The sequence below is a fragment of the Sinocyclocheilus anshuiensis genome, unplaced genomic scaffold, assembly GCF_001515605.1.
Source record: "Sinocyclocheilus anshuiensis isolate Anshui unplaced genomic scaffold, SAMN03320099.WGS_v1.1 scaffold1316, whole genome shotgun sequence".
Taxonomy (NCBI): Eukaryota; Metazoa; Chordata; class Actinopteri; order Cypriniformes; family Cyprinidae; genus Sinocyclocheilus; species Sinocyclocheilus anshuiensis.
The window spans coordinates 1,026,219-1,047,683 of record NW_015542553.1 but is presented as its reverse complement, the minus strand read 5'-3'; the positions used below and the strand labels follow the sequence as shown (position 1 = coordinate 1,047,683).

At 35.3% G+C, this 21,465-nt stretch overlaps 2 protein-coding genes across 3 annotated transcripts in view; both read right to left on the bottom strand.

The window, feature by feature from the left end:
- Positions 1-737: 737 nt before the first annotated feature.
- On the bottom strand, positions 738-2,553 carry b2m (beta-2-microglobulin). The gene is made up of 4 exons (XM_016493940.1): positions 2,399-2,553; positions 1,465-1,737; positions 1,338-1,382; positions 738-1,206 (listed from the first exon to the last, which is right to left on the bottom strand). Exons 1-3 carry the CDS (start codon positions 2,460-2,462, stop codon positions 1,369-1,371), a joined length of 351 nt encoding a protein of 116 aa, XP_016349426.1. The 5' UTR covers positions 2,463-2,553; the 3' UTR covers positions 738-1,206; positions 1,338-1,368.
- Positions 2,554-16,818: 14,265 nt separating this feature from the next.
- hmga2 (high mobility group AT-hook 2) overlaps positions 16,819-21,465 on the bottom strand; it is a 44,217-nt gene continuing 39,570 nt past the window's right edge. Inside the window, exons 4-5 of one of the 2 annotated variants that reach the window (XM_016493880.1) lie at positions 21,205-21,237; positions 16,819-16,993 (exon numbers count right to left, since the gene is read on the bottom strand). In XM_016493880.1, coding sequence (XP_016349366.1) covers positions 16,955-16,993; positions 21,205-21,237 — 72 coding nt within the window. In that variant the 3' untranslated portion in view covers positions 16,819-16,954. Of the gene's footprint in view, positions 16,994-20,925; positions 20,966-21,204; positions 21,238-21,465 lie in introns of those variants that run through there. The other variant, XM_016493881.1, reaches the window with a different exon arrangement.

Sequence of the window (21,465 nt, the reverse complement as noted above, 5' to 3'; positions counted from 1 at the left end):
GTTAAAAATGTCACTATCAGTCTTAATATACTTTTTTAGTCAGACAATGACACAAAAATGTAATGAATATTTTAGCTTGACAAACTGTAGATGATCGCCCTATTCTCTAAACAAATACATTTTAATTTTGAATACTGCGCATTCACACAATCTACAGCTGTGCATCAATAAAGGTTAATTCACTCAGATATTAAACACATATATTTATTTACAAAATGTCTCTAAAATTACAAAAGCTGGTGATTTTCAGCAGTATGATTCACGGTATTTCAGCTTCATGGTTGCATTATCTGTGTTATTAATATGACCCCTTGATGTCAGTTGCGCCAGAGATTGTGCTCTTGTGCGCTTGATGATCAGAGGCGTGTCACCGTCACAGGTTTTTCGGGAAGTCATGTGACTTTATCTCAGCGCGCGGCAGACTGGGCAATGGCGCGCGAAACAAACTGCTTATATTTTCTGGTACTTCAGGCCATAAAAGAAATATACTAAAAGGAAAAAACGCCACATAACGCAAAATTCGAGGATTTTACCTTTTTAATAGCCTCTTAGAAAAGCGAAACTCTACTTGTCGCCTGTTTTTTTTTTATCCAATCACCACCTTAGTTGCTCAGTTGCTAGGCAGACATTTATGTTTTAGGTTAGGCAAATAACTGAAACTCACTATAAAGTTGATTTAACTTCAAAGTAAAGGCATTAGTACAGACTATTTGAAGCAAATAAACACAACTGTTCCATTAGGTTTTCTAAACTTTATTTTCGACACTTAGAATGACATTTCTCTGAAAGGTGTCAAATTTGAATTATCCATATTAATTAAATACCCAGTTTGCAATAGTCTTATTTGTTTTAAAGAGAAAATTGATTGTGAAATTTGTATTTAATTACAAAATAAAGCCCCAAAATAGGCAGAGATATTGCCCACTATTGAAAACTACACAGAAGTTACACAGAGAGGAATGAAACAGTATAAGAACCCGGAAACTGATCAAAACTTATTCAAAAACATGTAGCAGCTATTTTGGTTAAATGATCCTTACACTCATGAAGAAAAAGATGGTAACTCAAGAAAAAGCTAAAATCGATGAATTGCGGAATTGCTGTATGAATAGTGCTTCTTGAGCAACATCAGGTTTGTAATATTGAATAGCAGGATTTTTTTGTTTCTGTAGATGATAGAAAAAGTCCAAAACATGTGAAATTATCCTAAAAAAAAAGAAAGAAAAAAACACATTTATTCATCTTTACAATTCTGAAATGCCACATTTTAATGGTAGAAAAACATTTTTTGTATTTGGCTATATTTTTCCATTAATAATAAACAAGGTAACACTTACCGTCCTTTCTCCGCCTTTGACTGTTTTAGCTTTACATGTTGGACTCTGCGGAAAGTCATGAGATGTTCAATAAACATGCCGTGTCAAACCACAAGGTATCTTCTAGAAACACACACATTGCACTCACCCCAAGAGTAGACATTTTTATTGCCCATGTGTCGAACACTGCAGGCGTAGTTCTGTCCTCTCTCTGGTTTGAAAGTGACACTCTTGGTAAGGTGAAACTGCCAGCCCTTTTCGAAGGCCAGGTCAGTCTGCTGGGTATTTGGGAGAATCTCGCCATCCTTCAGCAGTTCAATGGTGATATCAGGAGGGTGGAAGCCACTGACATGGCAGATTAGGGTGTTCTCCTTTCCATACTCTCCAGGAAAATGGCTGTACACCTGGACCTTGGGGCTGGCTGAAAGTATAGAATTTAAAATATTGGTTTACAAAGATAACATGGAAATAAATATTATCGTAACACACATTTAAAATATGATAAACATAACAAAAAACACCAAATAAAAATGTATTTCATCCTTTTTGACTCTAGACAAAGGAAACTGGGAGGGAAATGTTTTCCGATTCATGAATTTTCCCGAACAAAAGACAAATAGCATCAGAATTCCTCACTCACACGCAGAAAAACCGATTATGCAATTAATAAAAAAGAAAAACAATGTGTTTAGCAGCAGGTAACATACAAATGATGATTTATTATATTTCTTAATGATAGTCACTGTAGTTGTAAGCCCATAAAATAAAGACTATTAATATGTTTAAACTGTGGCTTTTCAATTACAGTAAGACCTAACTTTGGTTCTAAATACAAATTAAACTACTTTAAGTGGCATGACGCACTGTTTTTAAACTATTTCAAATTTATGCTAGGAAACAACCCTTAAAAATATTGATTAAATCACTTTACTATAGATACAGACACAGGCTAGCACTTAAATCTATGTAACGTTACTTAGATAATTCCCGAGGGAAACTTCTCATACATATCAGAAATAATCAACAGAGTAACACAATAAACAAACAATACAGTATTTACATATTCATTATGAATTACTTACATGTTTTCCCTTGTACAGTGACGTACAGCACACAGAACAGGGCAAAAGTGATGAGTGCTCTCATTTTTGGTGATTTAGTCCAGAGTTTTAAGAAGAGTATGCTTCGGCTCTCAGGTCCAATGCAGTTAATATCGAAAGTAAACGACCAGTAACCTTAAATGCACTGTCCCCACCGACACCAGCACAGCCTCCAAAATAACAGGCAGCCAATAGCAAAATTGCTACAAGTTGTTACTAGGTGGATTTGATATAGGGAGGTTATGCAGACTGTGGCATCGGTCTGGTGGAAAACAATCCCTTTGGAAATACCCTAAATTACCTAAACAATAATAAGACTCCTCCCTCTTCTTTGTTCTCATAAACATAACCAATCCACCATTATGCAAATTGACATCGCCAGAAGCATTGAAAAACAATATTTATAATAGTGGTAACACTTTACCATAAGGTCCCATCAGTTAACATTAGTTAATGCATTAACTAACATAACGAGCAATACATTTGTTACAGTATTTATTCATCTTTTTAAACATTAGTTAATAAAAATACAACTGTTAGTTCATGTCAGCTCAGGTCCATTAAATAATGTTAACAGATATTAACTTTTAATGCACAAGTAAATGTTGAAATTAATATTAACTACGATTAATATATGCATTACAATTATCTTTCATTGTTAGTTCAGGTTAACAAATGTAGTTACCTAATGTTAACAAATGGAAATGGAACATTATTGTAAATTGTTATCATAATAGTAAAGATTAGGTAATGTAATTTGCAAAGGGACAAATATATGGCAAATTTATTTTAGCAGTAGTGGACTGTGTTAAATAGCAGTGTGACATGCTATACTCGCAACATTTTAACTTTAATATATATATTCGTAGTTTTAAAAATACATTTCTCACACCACAGGACTATTTAAATTAACTGCATAGTATAGAAATCATCATAGATATAGCAAACGAGACTAAAAGTAGGAACACTTGGAACATTAAAATATATACTGTATCACTTAACTATATCTTTTAATGTTCCAAAGGGCTCCAGATGCCTTTTCCCCAATACACTGTAAAAATATTTTTCAAACAAAGATTACTACAGCACTGGATTACAAGAAAATACAAATTCAGTCTTTCTACTTCAAAATTTCACATTAATTTAATGTGTTACTTGCAGTTTGTTTCTAATTATTTGTGACATTTCCTAGCAATTTCTGTGTGAAATTTGTTTCCATACCAGTGGACATCATGACAACATAAACAAAAACAATTAATAACAGTTTATTTTTGGGGTGCAAAGTGTGGTAAAAGCCAGGTAAAAACACAAAGAGCTAAATAAAGCATCAGCCATAGGAACGTTAAAGCTATATGAATTGTGGCTTGGCCTGGATGCCAGATTCCCTGCCACAACATTCTTCATCTCAGTCTCTATGGATACTAAGCACAATATTATGACACTGTGCTTTGTGTAGATCTGTAATCCAATGTATTAAACTGCTGGAAAAAATATAAAACTCTACTTTATGCACTTTTTGTCCTGTTTGCTTTGAAAGTGCTTTCACTTTAAGTTCAAACATGAAGGATGTTTCCCAATGCATTCATTTGTTTGTGCATTTGAATGAAACCAAAGCAGATTTACCAGTCTGGGCACATTTCAGATGACTTGTCATCTTTGCAAATTATACTTAGTCTTCTTATAAATAATTAGCATACAGTGAGTCAAAAAAGATCTGATTGCATCAGATAAATCATGCATAAATTGCATAAAAACTGACATTCATGTTAAGGAAAAATAGCACAAGAGCACAAGTTTCTTAGTGGCTAAACTAAACTTAACATGTCCATAACTGATTTGATGAACTATACTTGTGGTTACCCCACTATAGCATTATATTATATGGCTGCTACCCTACAGGACACCTATGTGAACTTGCCAATTGTTTTATATCTTATATCTAATGTAATGACATTAATCTATGTTTGATTGTGGCTTAAGTGTCTAAATACATTTGGGGCCACTGTATAAACAAAAAGCGAAAGTAGATTCCAAGGCTCGAACAACATCTCTGGGAAATCATGTGATAAACCCTGGGATTTTTTTCATTTTTTTATTGTAGGTTATATTACATATACGGAAGTAAATCTCAAGAACAATGACTATTACCCAATATTGCCTCTATATCTAAAACCGAACATGAAATACTGTAAACAAACCTCATCTGATTATCTGGTGAGGGTTTTTTTTCCCCATGGTCAAACCCTCAAACTGGTACTTTTGTGGATCTTAAAATATAGGGCAACCTGCAATGGCACACTTTTTCCCACTAGCTGTCAGCATTGTACCAGCATTGAAGGTGAAACTAAAATCGTGCACAGAATGAAATCTTGAGTCAGGCAGTGAAAACTAAAGTTCGAGGTTTGGACCAGCTACTGAACATACCTTATGTTTAGACTGATTTATGTCATTGTATCACAGACTTTTATATGATTTGAACCACCAGAACTTAAAAACAAGTTCACCATAAGCTATAAAATCTAATGGCTGACTTGGTCATATGACATATGTTCCTATAATAAATACCATCAAAGTTTTTTTTTTCTCCATCAAAGTCTCTGTCCAATGTTCAGTTAATGTTCCTATACAACACAAAGCTTAAATTGTAATTGAAGATCAATTAGCAACCTTCAGTTATTGTCAAACAGAGGAAGTCAGGGCTCTATGCTCAGATAGACGTTCACTCAAACGTAACACCACCTTGTTTTGACTAATTTTGCACCTGTGTCATTTTTCATGTCTCTATCTAGCGTACGCTACAAATCTTGAGAGTTTGCAGTGTAACCTACTGAGACGGCTGTGCAAGCATGTGGTAGCGTTCACAATCTCATAAAGGCTGCAGACAGAGACCATAACAAAACTATCAGGCTTTATAGGAGGGATTTTTCTCTTTGCACTGACAATAGAGGCGTACTTTCAGTCTGTCTGTGCAAAAAAAAAAAAGTAATCTAGGCTTCTGCACTATTTAAAATAAAGGCTCTAAAAGGGAGTTTTTGCAGCGATGTAATAGAAGAACCATTTTGGGTTCTTCAAAGAACCTTTCTTGAAAGTACCTTTTTTTTGTAGTGTCAAGAATATTCTAAAAGAACCTAATTCATTCTAAAGAACCCTTTTCCAATATAAAGAATCTTTTGTGGAACTACCCTTACCAAAAAGTAGTATACTTCAAGTTTATTTTAGTAAGTATACTAAAGTAAAGTTCAAGTATATTTTAAGTATACTTTATGTACTAAGTATACAAATATCAGTGTACTAGTAGTATACTTGTAAGTGTACTATTTCAATACTCCTTGGGACTAAATTGGCCCACTTTCTAGTATGTAAAAGTATACTTTTAAGTATACTTTAAGTATACCTGTAGTAAACTTTGAGTACACAACTAGTTTACATCAAAATGTTTAGTTTGTACTGTAACTATACTAAAAGTGAACTTATAGGTATACTGATAGTTTACTAATTAAATACTTGTAGTAGCATTTTTAGTACACTTTGAAGTATAGTCTCAGTAAACTACTAGTTTAGTAGTTTTATACTGCAAGTATACTCGTAAGTTTTTTTTAAGTGAACTTTACATCATACTTGAAGTATACTACTATGTCCCTATTTAGGTATTAATTTGAATATATTTTGTTACATGAATATCTGAATATGCAAAACATAAAAAGAACAGGGTATCTGCTTGTAAACAAAAACATTTTATTCTAGCTTCATGCATTCTTTTTTTAAACACTTGAATGTGGATAAGTTTCATAAATAAAAAAATAAAGAAATAAACAACATTTTGAACAAAAAGCTGAAAAAAGACTATGAATTGGATTCAGACTGATAATCAAAACATAGATAAAGTCGATCAACACCCCAAATCTTGACAGTTATTATTACCTCTTTATTGGTCGACATTTTATTCCATAATGTTACATAGTTTTGATACCGCTTTATGTCTGATGATCGTGTTAGAATACATGTGGAAGCATCTGTTGTTTCGGTTTCTTCTTCACTTGTGTTTTTTGGAAATTCTGTACAGAAGATGTGTACTAGCGCCCCCTACAGTATAACAATGAAAACACGGATTCTAGGAACACAAGTATAGCTCAAATATATTTAGACTTTTTCTAAGTACAAGTCAAGTATACTTAAATGTCATTTTAAGTATATTTCTGAGAAGTACATAAAGCCCATTTCTGAGAAGTACATAAAAAGTAGACTAAAAGTATACTTTCCTATTTTTAGTTTAAAAGAAGTATACTAATAGCACACTTGAATAAACTTCTTTTTCATAAGGGTATCCTGCCAATAAAGAAACTGTATTTTTAAGAATGTAGCTATCACAAACTTTATTTTACGTCATGGTGTTTCCTTGTTAAAAAAATCCAAAAACTTTGCTCATTTTCAGGTTTTGAATAATAGATTTTGCATTCTCAGATTTTAGACCCCACCATCATACACTGTCACCTGGTACAATGTTGCAGCTAGAGCCACAAAAAAGTCAGGGCTTCTACACTTTTAAAACTAAAGGTTCAAAAAAGGGGGTTTGTAGCAATATAATAGAATAACCATTTTGAGTTCCCTAAAGAACCTTTCACTGAGCAGTTCTTAAAAGAACCATTTTTTCTTAGTGTGAAGAATATTTTAATAATCTGAAGAATCTTATTCCACTATAAAGAACTTTTTGTGCAATGGAAAGTTTCCATGGATGTTAAAGTTTTTTTGTGGAATCATCAATGCATAAGAAACGTTACTTTTAAGAGGATAGGTGTCACAAATTTGCTTAGTGTGTCTTAAATATCTCTTCTTTATTTTACGTTTCCTTGTTTTAAAGGTTACAAAATCCTAAAACCTTCTGTTGTTTAAATCAGATTTTCATTCTCAGACTGTGTACATCGTCTCCAAATTTATGGGATAATGTTGTAGCTAGAGCCACGCGAAGAAGTTTTATTACATGTGGTGTTGTTGCTATAAGTGATGGAAAGCAATCAAACATTTGTCGTGGAATTCTTGGAGTTACTCTAAAATTCCCAGACTTCCCGGTCGGTTCTATTAACGTTGAGAATGAAAGCCAGATTCTGGAGTACAGGGTGGTTTAGAGAGACGGAGGGAGGGAGGTTCCAGCCATGTGGTTTGGTCTCCCCGCCAAGACTGTGCTTCATTAAAATTAGGTCATTTACAGAGCCAGGAAGGAAAGAGAAAGAGAGGGAGCGAAGGAATGAGACAGGCGAGTGAAAAGAGAGATAAACCCATTGAGGGAGGAGGCTGTAATGGAGGCGAGTTGGGTGGCGGGTGGAGGGGAGCGGCAAAATGAAACCAAGATGAGTCACAGAGACCAAGAACAAGAAAGAAAGAGGGAGAGGAGGAAAGGGAAATCTTTCCTCAATGACTGTGCGAGTGTGGCCGGATTGTGTGGAGCAGCACGCGAGCTCACGGCGCTGGTGACGGTGGGATGAGTCAGAACCGCCGGCGTGAGTCAGTGACAGCATGACACTCGGGTCAGACACACCCTCGAACAGAAGTGCACAAACACTCATCAGTCATATAATGTAAACAAACACATATTCATGCAGCCTGGTGCACTAAGTAGCACTCACTGCTTGAAAAGCATTCATAAAAACACATTAAAGACGGAAAATCATACTCATATTTATGTAGCAGAGTTATAAACAAAGTTTAATGTTCTTACACACATAAATGACAAACTGAGGTTGAACTGAAAAAGGAAGCTTGTTTCGGTCTTTGATATAAATACAGAGGAAAGCTTGATTCTGATTGGTAAGTCACAGCCTATATTTTTATACAGTGACCACTGAACTATGTATTTATCTCCTATAGTTTCATGACTCCTGTATCACTCTACACTCTTTTTCTTATGACATAAAATTATTTCAGCTTAAATCACTATTTTATATTTACTTATTTGGCCAATTTTATAGTTGTATAATTGGCCAGTTACTACAAAATAAACCCCTTCTGGATGAAATAAGACCCCTGACTGACTGAACATAATCCCTTACATAAAGGCCATCTGTTGCAAAAATAAATAAATAAATACAAAACATATACTACTATTACTACTACTAATAATAATAATAAATACAAATAAAAAAAAATCATAAAACAATTTTTAAAAGTAAAAGTACAGTAATTTAATTAATAAATTATAAAAATAGTGACATAACAAATATTAAAAAATAAACCCCTTCTGGATGAAATAAGACCCCTGACTGACTGAACATAATCCCTTACATAAAGGCCATCTGTTGCAAAAATAAATAAATAAATACAAAACATATACTACTATTACTACTACTAATAATAATAATAAATACAAATAAAAAAAATCATAAAACAATTTTTAAAAGTAAAAGTACAGTAATTTAATTAATAAATTATAAAAATAGTCACATAACAAATATTAATAGTAAAGTCATGAAGAATTATCATGATTATACATTTTATAATAAATTATAAAAATGCAGTCAAGTAAATTAAAAACTAAATTATAATTAAAACCATATTTCTTAATTATCTATCTATCTATCTATCTATCTATCTATCTATCTATCTATATCTATCTATCTATCTATCTATCTATCTATCTAAGTTTACAATTTTTATTTTATAATCTAAAACAGTCTGGACACGCTATTCATTATCTTAATAATAAATAAATATGATAAATTATTAAAAACATGACAAATAATGACAGTTTCAATAAGTTAAAAAAAGTTAAATCATGATTAATGAATTATATAAAAAAATATATATTAAAAAATTAATCACAGCAAATTAAAAACAAATAAATAAACTGCCTATGGCATCTAAAAACTCTACGTAACTGGTACTTAGATTATGTAATGTATCATGACATTGTACACAGATCTAATCATATTTAGGCTTTTGTAACCTGCAAGCTATGCTTTTCAAATGCTCTGTTTTATCTTTTCATAGTATAGGCTAGACGAAGATGTGCTCACACACACAGTCACAAACGTTCTCAGTTTCAACAGGTCCCAAACACAAACAGACACTCGTCTCACTTGGAGTGACACCCACACACACAAACCCACAGCCACCCACTCGTTCCATTCATCCCGTCCACGCTTCCACTTCTCCACACGCTGGCTCTGGAACCCAGAAAAACACACGCCCACCTTGAACACAACTCGCGCTGAGCTCCGGCACAGATTCAGCGGTGGTCTGCCTCTGACATACACAGGCTGGAGGAAACCAGACACGGTCACATCCGCTCCATATTCAGATGGATACAGGCAGGATTACACAGCCTGAAGTTCTGATGTCCAGTGTGACACACTTCTATAAACAGACACTTCTGAATGGAGGAGGATCGTGTGTTGAAGGCCCATTCGGACATCTCACCAGTGTAGAATTTAGTGTACAAATGTGCTGCTGACTCACCTCGATTTGAGCTGTTTTGATCTTTGAAGGCTTGAATGAGGCCAAGGTGGTCCAAATGTGCAGGGATGGATCAGATATGCCACTTGAAGACTCGGAAGGACCCTGGACTGCACTTCATGCATGAAGAGGAATGTCATCTTAAGTACACCGTCTTTCTGCCTGAAGAAGCATCTTCATCATGGTTTCACTGTAAAACTTGGGTCAACATTTGAAACAAATGCTAAAAAGCACTAGTTATAATGATTTTTAATGATTATTATAATATTTAATAATTTATAACATTCATAAATCATTCTTTTTTCCCTATTATAAATTATAATACATATATATTATAATATAATCTATTATATACATTCTGTTTTGTGACTTAAATTATATTAAATATTCAATATATTAAATAAAATATTAAATTAGTCAATGTCTATGGTGGTTACACCAAATTTTAGATGGTCCTGCAGTGAGACAAGTTCATGTTTAAAATGACTAATATTCCATATGGTTGCACAATTAGTGAGGTCCAGTTGCATGTGTTATAATTACATGTTGCTTAAGATGAATTATTACATCACACTGCAGGACATGGTTTGAAATGTCACATCAACTACTCGTCTACACTATTAGCCTACACAATTAGGAGGCACATGGAAAATATGCTAATATTTGAAAAGGCTAACATAAGATTATAATGTGATATATGGGTGTACGGATTATATGGAAAAGCATGAAATAGGATTTAAAAGGATCTGAAGCGGATAGCTGAGCCTGCGTCAGGGATACAACAGCTGCACCCAGACACACAAGAGACGACAGGAAGTGTGTTTTATTTGCTCAGCAGAGTGGACGGACATCCTTTAGTGTGGAAGATACAAGAAACGAACAATTATGTGAAACTCACCTCAGATATAGAGAGAGAAAGAACGAAAAAAAGAGAGGGTGTGCCGTTCAAACAGAAGGCGCTCCTGCGTTTAAAATCGCGAGGTTGAGTGGAGCGAATGGAAAAGAACGCAAGGTCTCAGACTCATTTTTTTTTTAAACTTGAACTTCTTAATAGAGAGTCTTAAAAACGAGGCCCTCATGCAGCAGACCCTAAAAACGAAGCTAAACGAGTCGCAACGATCACTAGAAATTCGTCTAACGCATGTTTACATAGAAAAATGGCTTTAAAAACAGCGTGAGATGGCGTCTATGTGCATACTACAAACGTTACTATGCCAGAAATGGCGCCAAACTGAAGGGGAAGCATATTTTCGCCTTTAATCAGTATTTTTGACTTGTTTTGAGAGCAAAACATCCTTCAAACAAGAATTTTACTTATAAAATGTATTTTACCTATATTTTACTTATAAAACATATTTTACTGCATTTTTCACACTGTTATGATACGGTCCACAATTATTAACACTGTAAATCTAGCAAGTTTTTTCTAAATACAGTTTATTTAATACATTTTATTTTTATTTTTATAAATTTACACTTGGTGTCTGGTTTGGCATTACATTACAAAAAAACTGGTTAACGCTGCTACTTAAGTATTTTTAAAACAACCACTCAGACTGACGGCAAGGTTGACGTCTTTCTCTTTTCTGACCAATTTAATCAATCTCTTAGTAAAGCTGCTTTGACACAATCAGTATTGTATAAAGCGAAATATAAATAAAGGTGACTTGACTATGCTTTTTAGTGAGTTATGAAATCGTTCTAAAGTGTCCTATCTGCATCTAGATGATATCTATAAGTAAGTGAACCAGATATTTGTCTGAGGCCTTGTCCGTGAATAGCTGCATGTTTAATGAGAGAGCAGGAAAAAGGAAGGAAACGCTCGCACCCTCTCCTCTCTCACACAAAGGCAGACCCTCTTTACACGGAAAAGAGGAAGAGGTGGCAAGACCACCTCTGAACGTGGTTGTGGTAGCAGTGAACTCCCTCTCCACCCATTCCTCCCTCCCTCTATGTGGGTCAGTCTGGCAGAATTACTGAGCAGCTTGACGATGTGAGCTGGCATTAACAACCAAATCCTAAGCACTGTAGTGGATAGGGGCAAATAACCGAGGCGAGGTGAGGTGGGGGGTTGCAAAAAGGAGGGGAGCGTGGGGGGATGAGTGAGGCTCCCTGTCAGAACGGCAGAGCTTTGAAGTCCCATTCAGAGCCCATTCACAGAGTCTGCTGTGGAGCAGAGGTCAGGGGCTCCAGTGTGGGCTATGTCTCCCCCGTGAGTACACCAAAGAATGGGAGTTAAAGAGATGTTTCGGAATTGGGAAGAGGGGGAGAGTGTGTGAAAGAGGTACAGGGGGAGGGAGAAGAAAAAAAACAGTAGTCTAAATTCCGTAACATTGTGTACTTAAAAGATCCATACATGGCCTGGGTTTCTAAACGTGCAGTCTCACTGTTCTGCACTGGAATGACCTGTGACACTTCAGTGCTGGCTTGTATACATATACATGTGCATTAAGAAAGGAATTAGGGTCCCTAATAAAAGGGTGCACTAAGTAAGTTTCACTAAGTAAGTTTCACCCATAAATAAATGAATGGCTTTTTTGACAAATGTTTTGTTTTGTTTCGTTTTACAACATCAGAAACAAAGATCAAAAGAAAAATTTAAAATTACTCGTGCATTTCACACAGAATGCATTTTTCCTTTGAAAAACGCGAGATGCGGGCAGTGGATTGAGATAAACACAAGGCCTTGAGATGTGTTTTTTAAAAGTTGAACTTATTTTAACTCGAGCACTGTATTTTTAGAACACCTTGTCACACGCGAGACACCGCAGAAGACGCGTGATCCAAGTGCAATGATCAAACACGTCCATCCAGCATGTTTACATAGAAAACAATGGAAAAATAGCACAGTGGAATGGAAAAATGCATTCTGTGTGAGTGGCCCCTTACTGGACCTTTAATAACAAGATATTAAATATGGAATTCCATGGCACGTTCACATGGACATGATTTTCAGTGATAAAGCGACCGGATATCATTCATATTCAAAGAGAGACAGTGATTTTTCCCTTGTAAATCAAAATGAGGGAATGAATGAATTAGTACAACGTGGCCACGTCTGACGAAAACGACAGGACAAATGGATAAGCCATGGGAACATTTTCTTAATTCGTGGCCACAATAAATATATTTTTGCCTTATGAATCCATTGGCGTTTCGCATGAGGGCAAAAGGTTCCCCATGAAAATTTCATGCATGTTCAAAACAAGAGAATGAATTGTACACCATGGCTATGATTTACTAAAGCGACAGAACAAATGAACAAGTCGTGGGAATAAATCCTAATGCAAAATCTGTGGGGATTTGTATTTTTTTATTGCCCTCACACAAAATTTCCACGTCATAAGAGTAGAAACAGCTAAAAATCATATGTATTCTGAGTGTCTATTTGCATTTTAATCGCCGTCAGTGTGAAGAAGGCTTTGTGAAGTGAAAAGTACCTTAAATGCAATGTAAGTCACTGTGGATATAAAATAAATGTAAAAGTGGTACAAAGGGGATGAACATTTGTAGATGAAGTATGCAGTGGTAATATTGACTTCATACACAACAATGGTCACAGGCACCTTTTTTATTGTGCTGAATAAAGACGTGGATACGTATAAAGAGGACATTTTTCTAATACGTTTTCATTTTTTGTCCTTTTTTTTAAACAAGCAAGCAATTTTAAGTGAAATCACAAACAGCAATACTAAGCGAAAACAGCCATAATTGTTAGAAAACAAGTTATATCAAGTGAAAAAAGCTGAGAGTAACCACCTAGTGATGCTTTTCCATCTCCACAGCCGCAGAAACTACAAAAGGTTGCATAAATGTAAGACATTTTAAAAACAAGTCAAATTGTCCAGTCTTACCTAACTTGTGACTGAGAGGCAGAGAGGTACAGTCTTATAAAACACACAAAAATAAACTATGAATATATATTTATTTATATATAAATTTAAAACTTTACGCCGTTCTCGCTGGACTCAGGCACCTGAATTTAAGCAGATAGTAAGTTTGAAAAATGAGGTAACAGGAGGCCCTCTTGGAGGTAGAAAAGTGTATTCGATTGTACTGGAACATGTTGTCATGAAAATACAACTTCATCTTCATTAAGACACCCAGAGTTTGAAAGCACATGGACAGTGGCTCCTGGATACATATTCAAACCAACATTGGAAGTATATGAACACAATGCCAAGTTTTAGGACGGCTGAAAGCAATTATGTACAGATCTCACAAAAACGCCCTTGAAACAGCATTAAAATGCAACCACCACTGAGGTCGAGCCGAGACACACCGTCCATCCACTTAAGCAAGCGACTGTTACATCTGTTGAACTCGTAGGAGAGTAAAGAAGCGGTCCGATTCGAAAACTGACACTTTTACAAGAACTGTGACCATTTAGGTAGTAGCATTACAGTGTTTGAGCAACGTTCAATGTTGGTTTGTGGCAAAAGCCAAGCTGCCGCATATAAAGACGGTCATTACATGCCATTGTAAGTTCAAGGGGCATGCCAACAGTTCCATTAGCTTCCTCTGAGGCTCTACCTCAGGCCCAGTTGAGATTACCATGCTAACTTTTTCTTAAGGTTTTCATGGTGACAGACTGAAAAGGTGTATTCTTTCACTACATAAGCATTACATATACATCTGAAAAAAAAAAAAAGAAAATCACGTGTGTAAGGTACACAAAAATCGCTAATCAAGTATATCTCAGTATCTACTAATTTTCAAAAACATATTCATATATGCAATATACAAAACCTGAACATATTCTTTCAAACCTGAAAGAATGTTTCAAGTTTCTTTTTCTTTTTTTTTTGTGATGTGTATTTGTGTGTGTGTAGTTGTTCTCTTAGCCGTCTTCTCCCCCAGCTGAATTAAAATGAAGCAACATTCATTTAAATTTAATACGTTTGTAAAACAGGATCTTGTGCAGTCCTGAAGTCTTTTTCAGTACATTCGTACTGAAAGAAACCAGGCCAAAAATTCGTTCCATTTTCAAGACTGGAGGTAGGTATTTGTCAACTGATTATTAGTCCATTTTTTATCCTTTTTTTTTTCCATTTTCAAGACTGGAGGTAGGTATTTGTCAACTGATTATTAGTCCATTTTTTATCCTTTTTTTTTTTTTTTGAGGTACATATCTGAATAGTACATAGGAACTAAAACTATAAATTCAGAGCAATAGTGGAGAGGAAGAAAAACAGAGAAGGAAAAGAAAAATCCATTCGCAACAATATCATTTAGTGTCATACAAGCACTTGATCCTTAGAAACCATTGAGTAATCAGTACAAAATATATATTCAAGTTAAAAATGTAAAACAGACATCCCAGCTGCAGAGACAGAGTGTCTAGTTACAAATGTCAGATATATGCTAATGTGAAAAAAGAACAAAATAACTAGAACAAAACACAGTACTTTTTTCCCTTATCTGCATGATTAGTTCTACATATGACTACAAACAGACCTCAGAATTCGGTTATTACCTGCCCGACTCTCACAAAAAACATTTTGCAGAGCGTTCGCTTGCCCTTACGACAAGGTTTGTTTTCAACGTTGGCACTCGCTGCCATCCCCTGCTTTGTAATGAGAACTCTATAGCAGCGCGTGTCTTTTCAAGCTGGTTTGCTGGTTGAAGAAATCAGAGGTAGCTTTGAAACTGTGAGAAGATATTGCATTGGTGACAGCGCTGGCATACATTAGGATTCGCCAAATACCATTTGACGCTGTTGCTGCGATTCAGGTATTTTTGTGTGTAATGAGGTATAGTGTGGTTTTGTTCCTGTGGTTTGGGTGTTTCTTGAGGTTTAGGTCTTGACTGAGTTATTTCCCTTTCACTGAATTTGTCAAAAAATTATGTTCTTAAAGCTATGTCATACAAGAAAATACAAACACAATTATGTACACGTATGTTAATTAAGCAAAGCCGAAGACTTTGAAGTCGTGAAGATATATACAGTAGAACTACTGTTCTGCAGTAATGCTGAAAACGGTGTCCCAATGAGACATTTAATGTTCACGGTTATCAGTTTGAAAAAAAATCACCACCAAGGACACGAGGGACATGGATATGACAGTAGAGGGATAATTTACCAGAAAATAAACATTCTGTCATTATTTACTTGTTCCAAACCTGTATGACTTACTTTTTCTGTAAAACACAAAAACAGATGTTTTGAAGAAGGTTCATGCTGCACTTTTCCACATAATGGAACTGAATGGAGATCAAGCTCAAAAAAAAAAAAAAAAAAACCTGCACAATATTTCAAACCATACGACAGCTTTGGGTGCTAAATAAATCAAAATAAATTGAAATTTGTTTTCATTCACTGAAATACTTCCTCAACAGCTGTGGTCACCATTCACTTCATTGTATAGAAAAGACTGGCTCAGTCATTCTTTGAAACATCTTCTTTTGTGTTCAACAGAAGAAGCACAGTCAAATGGATTTTGAAAAACATGAAGCTGAGTAAATAATAACAATTTTCATTTTGAGGTATCCACTTGCAAAATTTGAAATTATAGAAACTAATAGGTTTAAGGCTCTGTTTGCAGCAGCTTTAAGGCAAATACTTTTAAAGCTCACTATCATTTTGGTCAAAACATCAAAATGAAGTGGACAGAGAAGGGAAAGTGGTCTTTGGTGGTACGGTACTGTGGGGGGGGGGTTCTTGTGCGAATGGGTGTGTCCTTTTAAAGCTCCACCCAGATATAAGAAGCACCGCATGTTGAATGACAAAACCAGACAGTTTCACCTTCTACTTTACCAATGTAGTCTGGAAAATCAGTCAACAAGAATGTGTGTACATTCTGTATGTTTAACCCCTGCACCTTTGTGCTGACAGCAGTTTTGTGGGAAGTGGAAACAGCAAGGCGGCTCCAATTGTCATCTGCAAGATGTTTGTTTGCATTTGCGTCTTTTTTTTCGGGTTACGCTCTGAGGTGTTGTGTGTGTTGATCACAAAACGAAATCAAACCCAAATAAACCCATGAGAAAAATGATCAAACGAAAGTGGGAAGTCAATAATAAGTGGTCAAGGCAGTCTTTTCCCTTGGAGAGAGCTGACAGCTGGATGAGGTAGAGGTAAAATCCTGTGGTTGCTTAGTCCTCTTCTTGCTCCGCCTCCTCCTCTTCTTCTTCCTACAAAACACAACAGCGGTTGCCCATCAGTCACCACAAAAAGACGGCTGCACAGCAGAACCCGGCTGTGTGTAAAAACGTTAGACAGCAGTGAGATGGACTGAAATAGCACAGCTATTAGCATTTATATATATTTTTTTTTTGTTATTGTTTTGGTTACAAATGTTCTTTTTCATGAGCTCAGACAGTGAACGTCCCGCAGCTGCTGCTGAGATGACCACCATTGAAACGAGAGGAAGGCGGTGAATGGGGGCTGAGGAGACGCTTGGCTTTGGACACTCTTCAGAATGAAATGGATTTCATTTTCCACACGGCTTCATTTTATTTGGGGAGGCTAACTGACACAATTTATAACCCTCTTCCTTTCGCAAGTCGCTGTGTTGCTCCCATTCAGGGGAAAGGCCGTGGCAAAAGCCTGTCTGCATTATATGAGCCAAACTCCATTCATTAGTGCGGCAGACACTTCAGCTGTGAAGGACCAGCTAAGCGCTACCATGTGTGACATGGGCGAGTGAAAGAATAGAGATGGAGAGGGGGGAGGAATGAAAGAAAAAACCTCTTTAATCATATTCGGGCACCCCTGCCCGCCAATTGCGCTTCCAACTGAAGTGCCACACAGACCAGGAAATACCAGCTTAGTTCAAAAATCTTATGTGCTCAAATGGAATTTCTGATTTCTTCTGGTAGTTTGTTTTATTTCAGCACTACAACTATGATACATGTTTCAAAATTAAATTTTTTTTTGCATAGATTCCAACTAAACATTCCATTTTTTGGAATCAAAATGATTAAAAGACTCTCACGCATCATCGCTTGCTCTTTCATTCTGAGAGCAATTAAAGGCACAGCTACAGCACTCGAAATACACTAAACTTCAATGGAATTCTGCTCCACAAATTCAGTGGCCAAGATTACCATGCGCTTGGTTTAACCATTCACCAACGAGGAAAGAAGATGGTTCAGCAATAGTAATTAAAAGCTTCTGTCGTGGGTTAATGGCAGATCTTTTATTCCCTTTGAAGTTGAGGGAAATTAGCATCATAACTAGAAGAGGCACTTAAACTAATTATAACATAATGCTATTAAGAAAAACAAATTGAACACCGCTAATATTGCCATATTAACAAAAACACTACTGTAAGTAGTAAAAAAATCTGTAAAAATAGGGCACAATGTATTGTATTAATATGAAGGAATTTTCTGTATTATATTTTTTTACAGGTGTTTTATCTGTATTTTGAATTTTGCACTTTATTGCGTTGTATTTCAGGGTTAACAGAAATGTCTGTAAAATAACTGGATAATGACCTGACAGAAAATTACGAGTACATTTTTCCCCCAGTGAAGGGTTTTGCAAAACTAACACGGATTAGTTCGTAGGTTGCCTGAACAATTGGGTGATGGCCATTGGGTAAATGGCCTTTTAGTAAAATTCCAACACTGTCCACCTTCAGGTCGTGGTTTTGCTGTAAAATCTTTATAGATTTTTATAAAGTAAATGTAAGAATAAATTGAATATTGTTAGCAATATTTCAAGATTAATACTTATTGGACTGAAGCAAATTAGGCTTATTTGATTATCCATACATATTTTTTTAGAAAATCATGTTAAAATGTATCAGGCTTTTGAGGAATCTTTATTTGTTCATCACTCAATCATCACTGTATTGCATTGCATTATATGTTTTGCCCCCCCATAATTAAACCTACGGAGCTTTGATAATAAAACTAAGCATTTAAATTTCATCTTACTAAGACATATTATAGGGAGAGATAGCGTGAAAACTGATATTTACATGCATCTTATGTAAGTAGTCTGCCATACTGTTATAAAAATTCCATTGATTTACAAGCTATCAGAATTTCATTTTTGGTCCTATAAATATCAGCACCTGTAGCAAATTGTAGTTTGGGCCTCTAAATAAAATGTAGGTGTTTTTCCTCCTCGAGTATGAGCTCCTTATTCTCCTATAAAAGCCTGATATATCACATATGATACTCAACAAAAAACAAACTTTTTTTCTTTATATATATATATTTTTCTTTTAGATTTTGTCTAAAGGTTCAATAAATTTATAGGCCTGGTTTCAAAGACAGGGCTTAGATTAAGCCAGGATTAGGCCAGAATTCAATTAGTACATTTAAGTAGTTTTAATAAACGTTACACCAGTAAAAAAACTTTACTGGTGTGCATCTTGAGACAAAACAACGGCACTGACATATTTTAAGATATGTCAGTGAAAATTTCTTTCAGTTAAAACAGCTCAGACACGCATTTTAGTCTGGGCCTAGGCTTAAGCCTTGTCTGTGAAAACGGGATAAACTTTAGATTTCTTGGACTATTACTTCATATGTCAGACTTAAGGAAGGAAGCCCTGTAGTCTCAGGTTCACCTGACCCCAATCAGATGCATTTCTTAGGTGGCTTTTAGAAAAGATGAGTTCTAAATAGCTTCATGGAATGCATTGGTCTTGAGATACATTTTTAAACTTATAACGAAGTCTTAAAGGTCACATATTTTACACCTTTCTGGAGTTTTATTAACCTTTTCGGCATGTTTCCGCAATGTTGTCTGGGGGTTTGGCAAAAGGAGAGTGGGACTGTGGGTGGTGCTCAGGGTGGTGACTGAAGGCAGTGACTGTGTAGTTCTGACGTCAGCTTTTTACGGAAGTCACAACGGTTCGTGAAAAATCACAGCTACTTTATGCAGGCTGTGTGCATTTTACTGTGGACTGACTGTTTTGAAACTTATAAGGTAGTTAAATAGCCCCTAGACCTCAGTTATCGTGAAAACATTTCAGTTTTGACAATATGGGACCTTTAAATACTCAATGCTTATGGTGTAAGATGCTTAAAAAAAGTGACGCAATGGCTAAAAACATTTGTTCTCAGAGAGAATTTCATTGCATATAATTAATCAAGATGGTACTAATAGTTTTGCCTTCCGGTTTAGAGATACCATCTCAGGCTACGTATAGATACCCGTGTGTTTATGTGTGTGAGCGTATGTGCTAGGCCTTCCAGTTCGGCGCAAAGCCATCAGGGTCTGTGCGTTCCCACATAGCAACAAATCAGGCCTCAGTTATGCATTCACACCGTAAACTTGTCCGCACCAACGAACAAGAGGAGGTGAGCAGATTCCTAGTAAATGTGTGAAGATTGTGTGGGAGAGTGAGGAATTGTATCTCAAGCCATTGTGCTTTTACTTATTAGGGTCTTTACACTCTATTAAGACAACACACAGCAAACATCACCATTAAAGAGACCCAAAAATGAAAATTCAGTTTCATTCTTAAATTGTTCCAGACCTGTATGAGCATCTTTCTTCTGCGGAGATATTTTGAAGAATGTGGTACAAAGTATTTGTCCATACTATGGACGTCAATGGCTACCGTCAAATATTTAGTTACCAACATTCTTTGAAATATCTTCTTTTTGTGTTCAACAGATGAAAGAAACTCATATAGGTTTGGAACAACTTGAGGGTGAGGAAATGTTGACAGAATTTTTTATTTTGGGGTGAATTATATATATGGCATTTTCAAACCAAGTCTGAATTCCAAAAGGTCAAAACAAATGCTTTGTTAGTAGTGAATAGGTTTGATGGAAAATGTTGTATCTATGAATAATTGATGTAGATATATTAATCAATAAAAAAAATTAACTGAATTCATTACATGAAATGCTGATTAATTAAATCAATATAAAAACCAATAATGTTTGTTTGTTTTATTTTCATGTATTTTTAATGTATGATGTTTATCACAATTTTATTTATATTCGATTAGTCGTATTCAGCCAGCATATAGGCAGCAGGGCTGCTGTCTTTCTTCATGAGCACATTAAAGTAGCGCTGTGCACAAAGACTATAAAGCTGACTCCATTGTTAATACGCTGAAGGAATTTTGACAACAGAGAGAAAAAAGGGGCAACTCTTCAAAACTAATCCTGTCAGCCAAATTGCATATCCATCTGTGAGGGGATGAACCCAAAGAAGACTGGGATTCCACACATAGCGCTTTAGGATTTGCATTAGCCTTAACCAAGCAGATCTCTCATCAAACCAGAATTATGCTCCCCTTTCACTCACTTTGGGTTTTTGAGGACTTTGTAAACCCAAACAGCAAATCCTCTTCCTCATACAATCACTGTTTGTGCATATGCATATGTGTGCATGTCCATCTGCTGTATAAATTATATATGGTGCATACCTGAGCGGGCTTTTCCTGGACCACTTGCTGTGGCTGAAAAACAAAAAGAGAAACAATTATCATTTTCTGAATGCAATAAATAACCTCAAAAATATAATATAATAAAAAGTATTATATATATATATATATATATATATATATTATAATAATATTAACATATAATTATATTTATTAATTAATTATTTATTTACTATTTATATTATAAATTCTTTATATACAATTGTACAAAATATTATATTTACTGTATGGATTTTTTCTGTT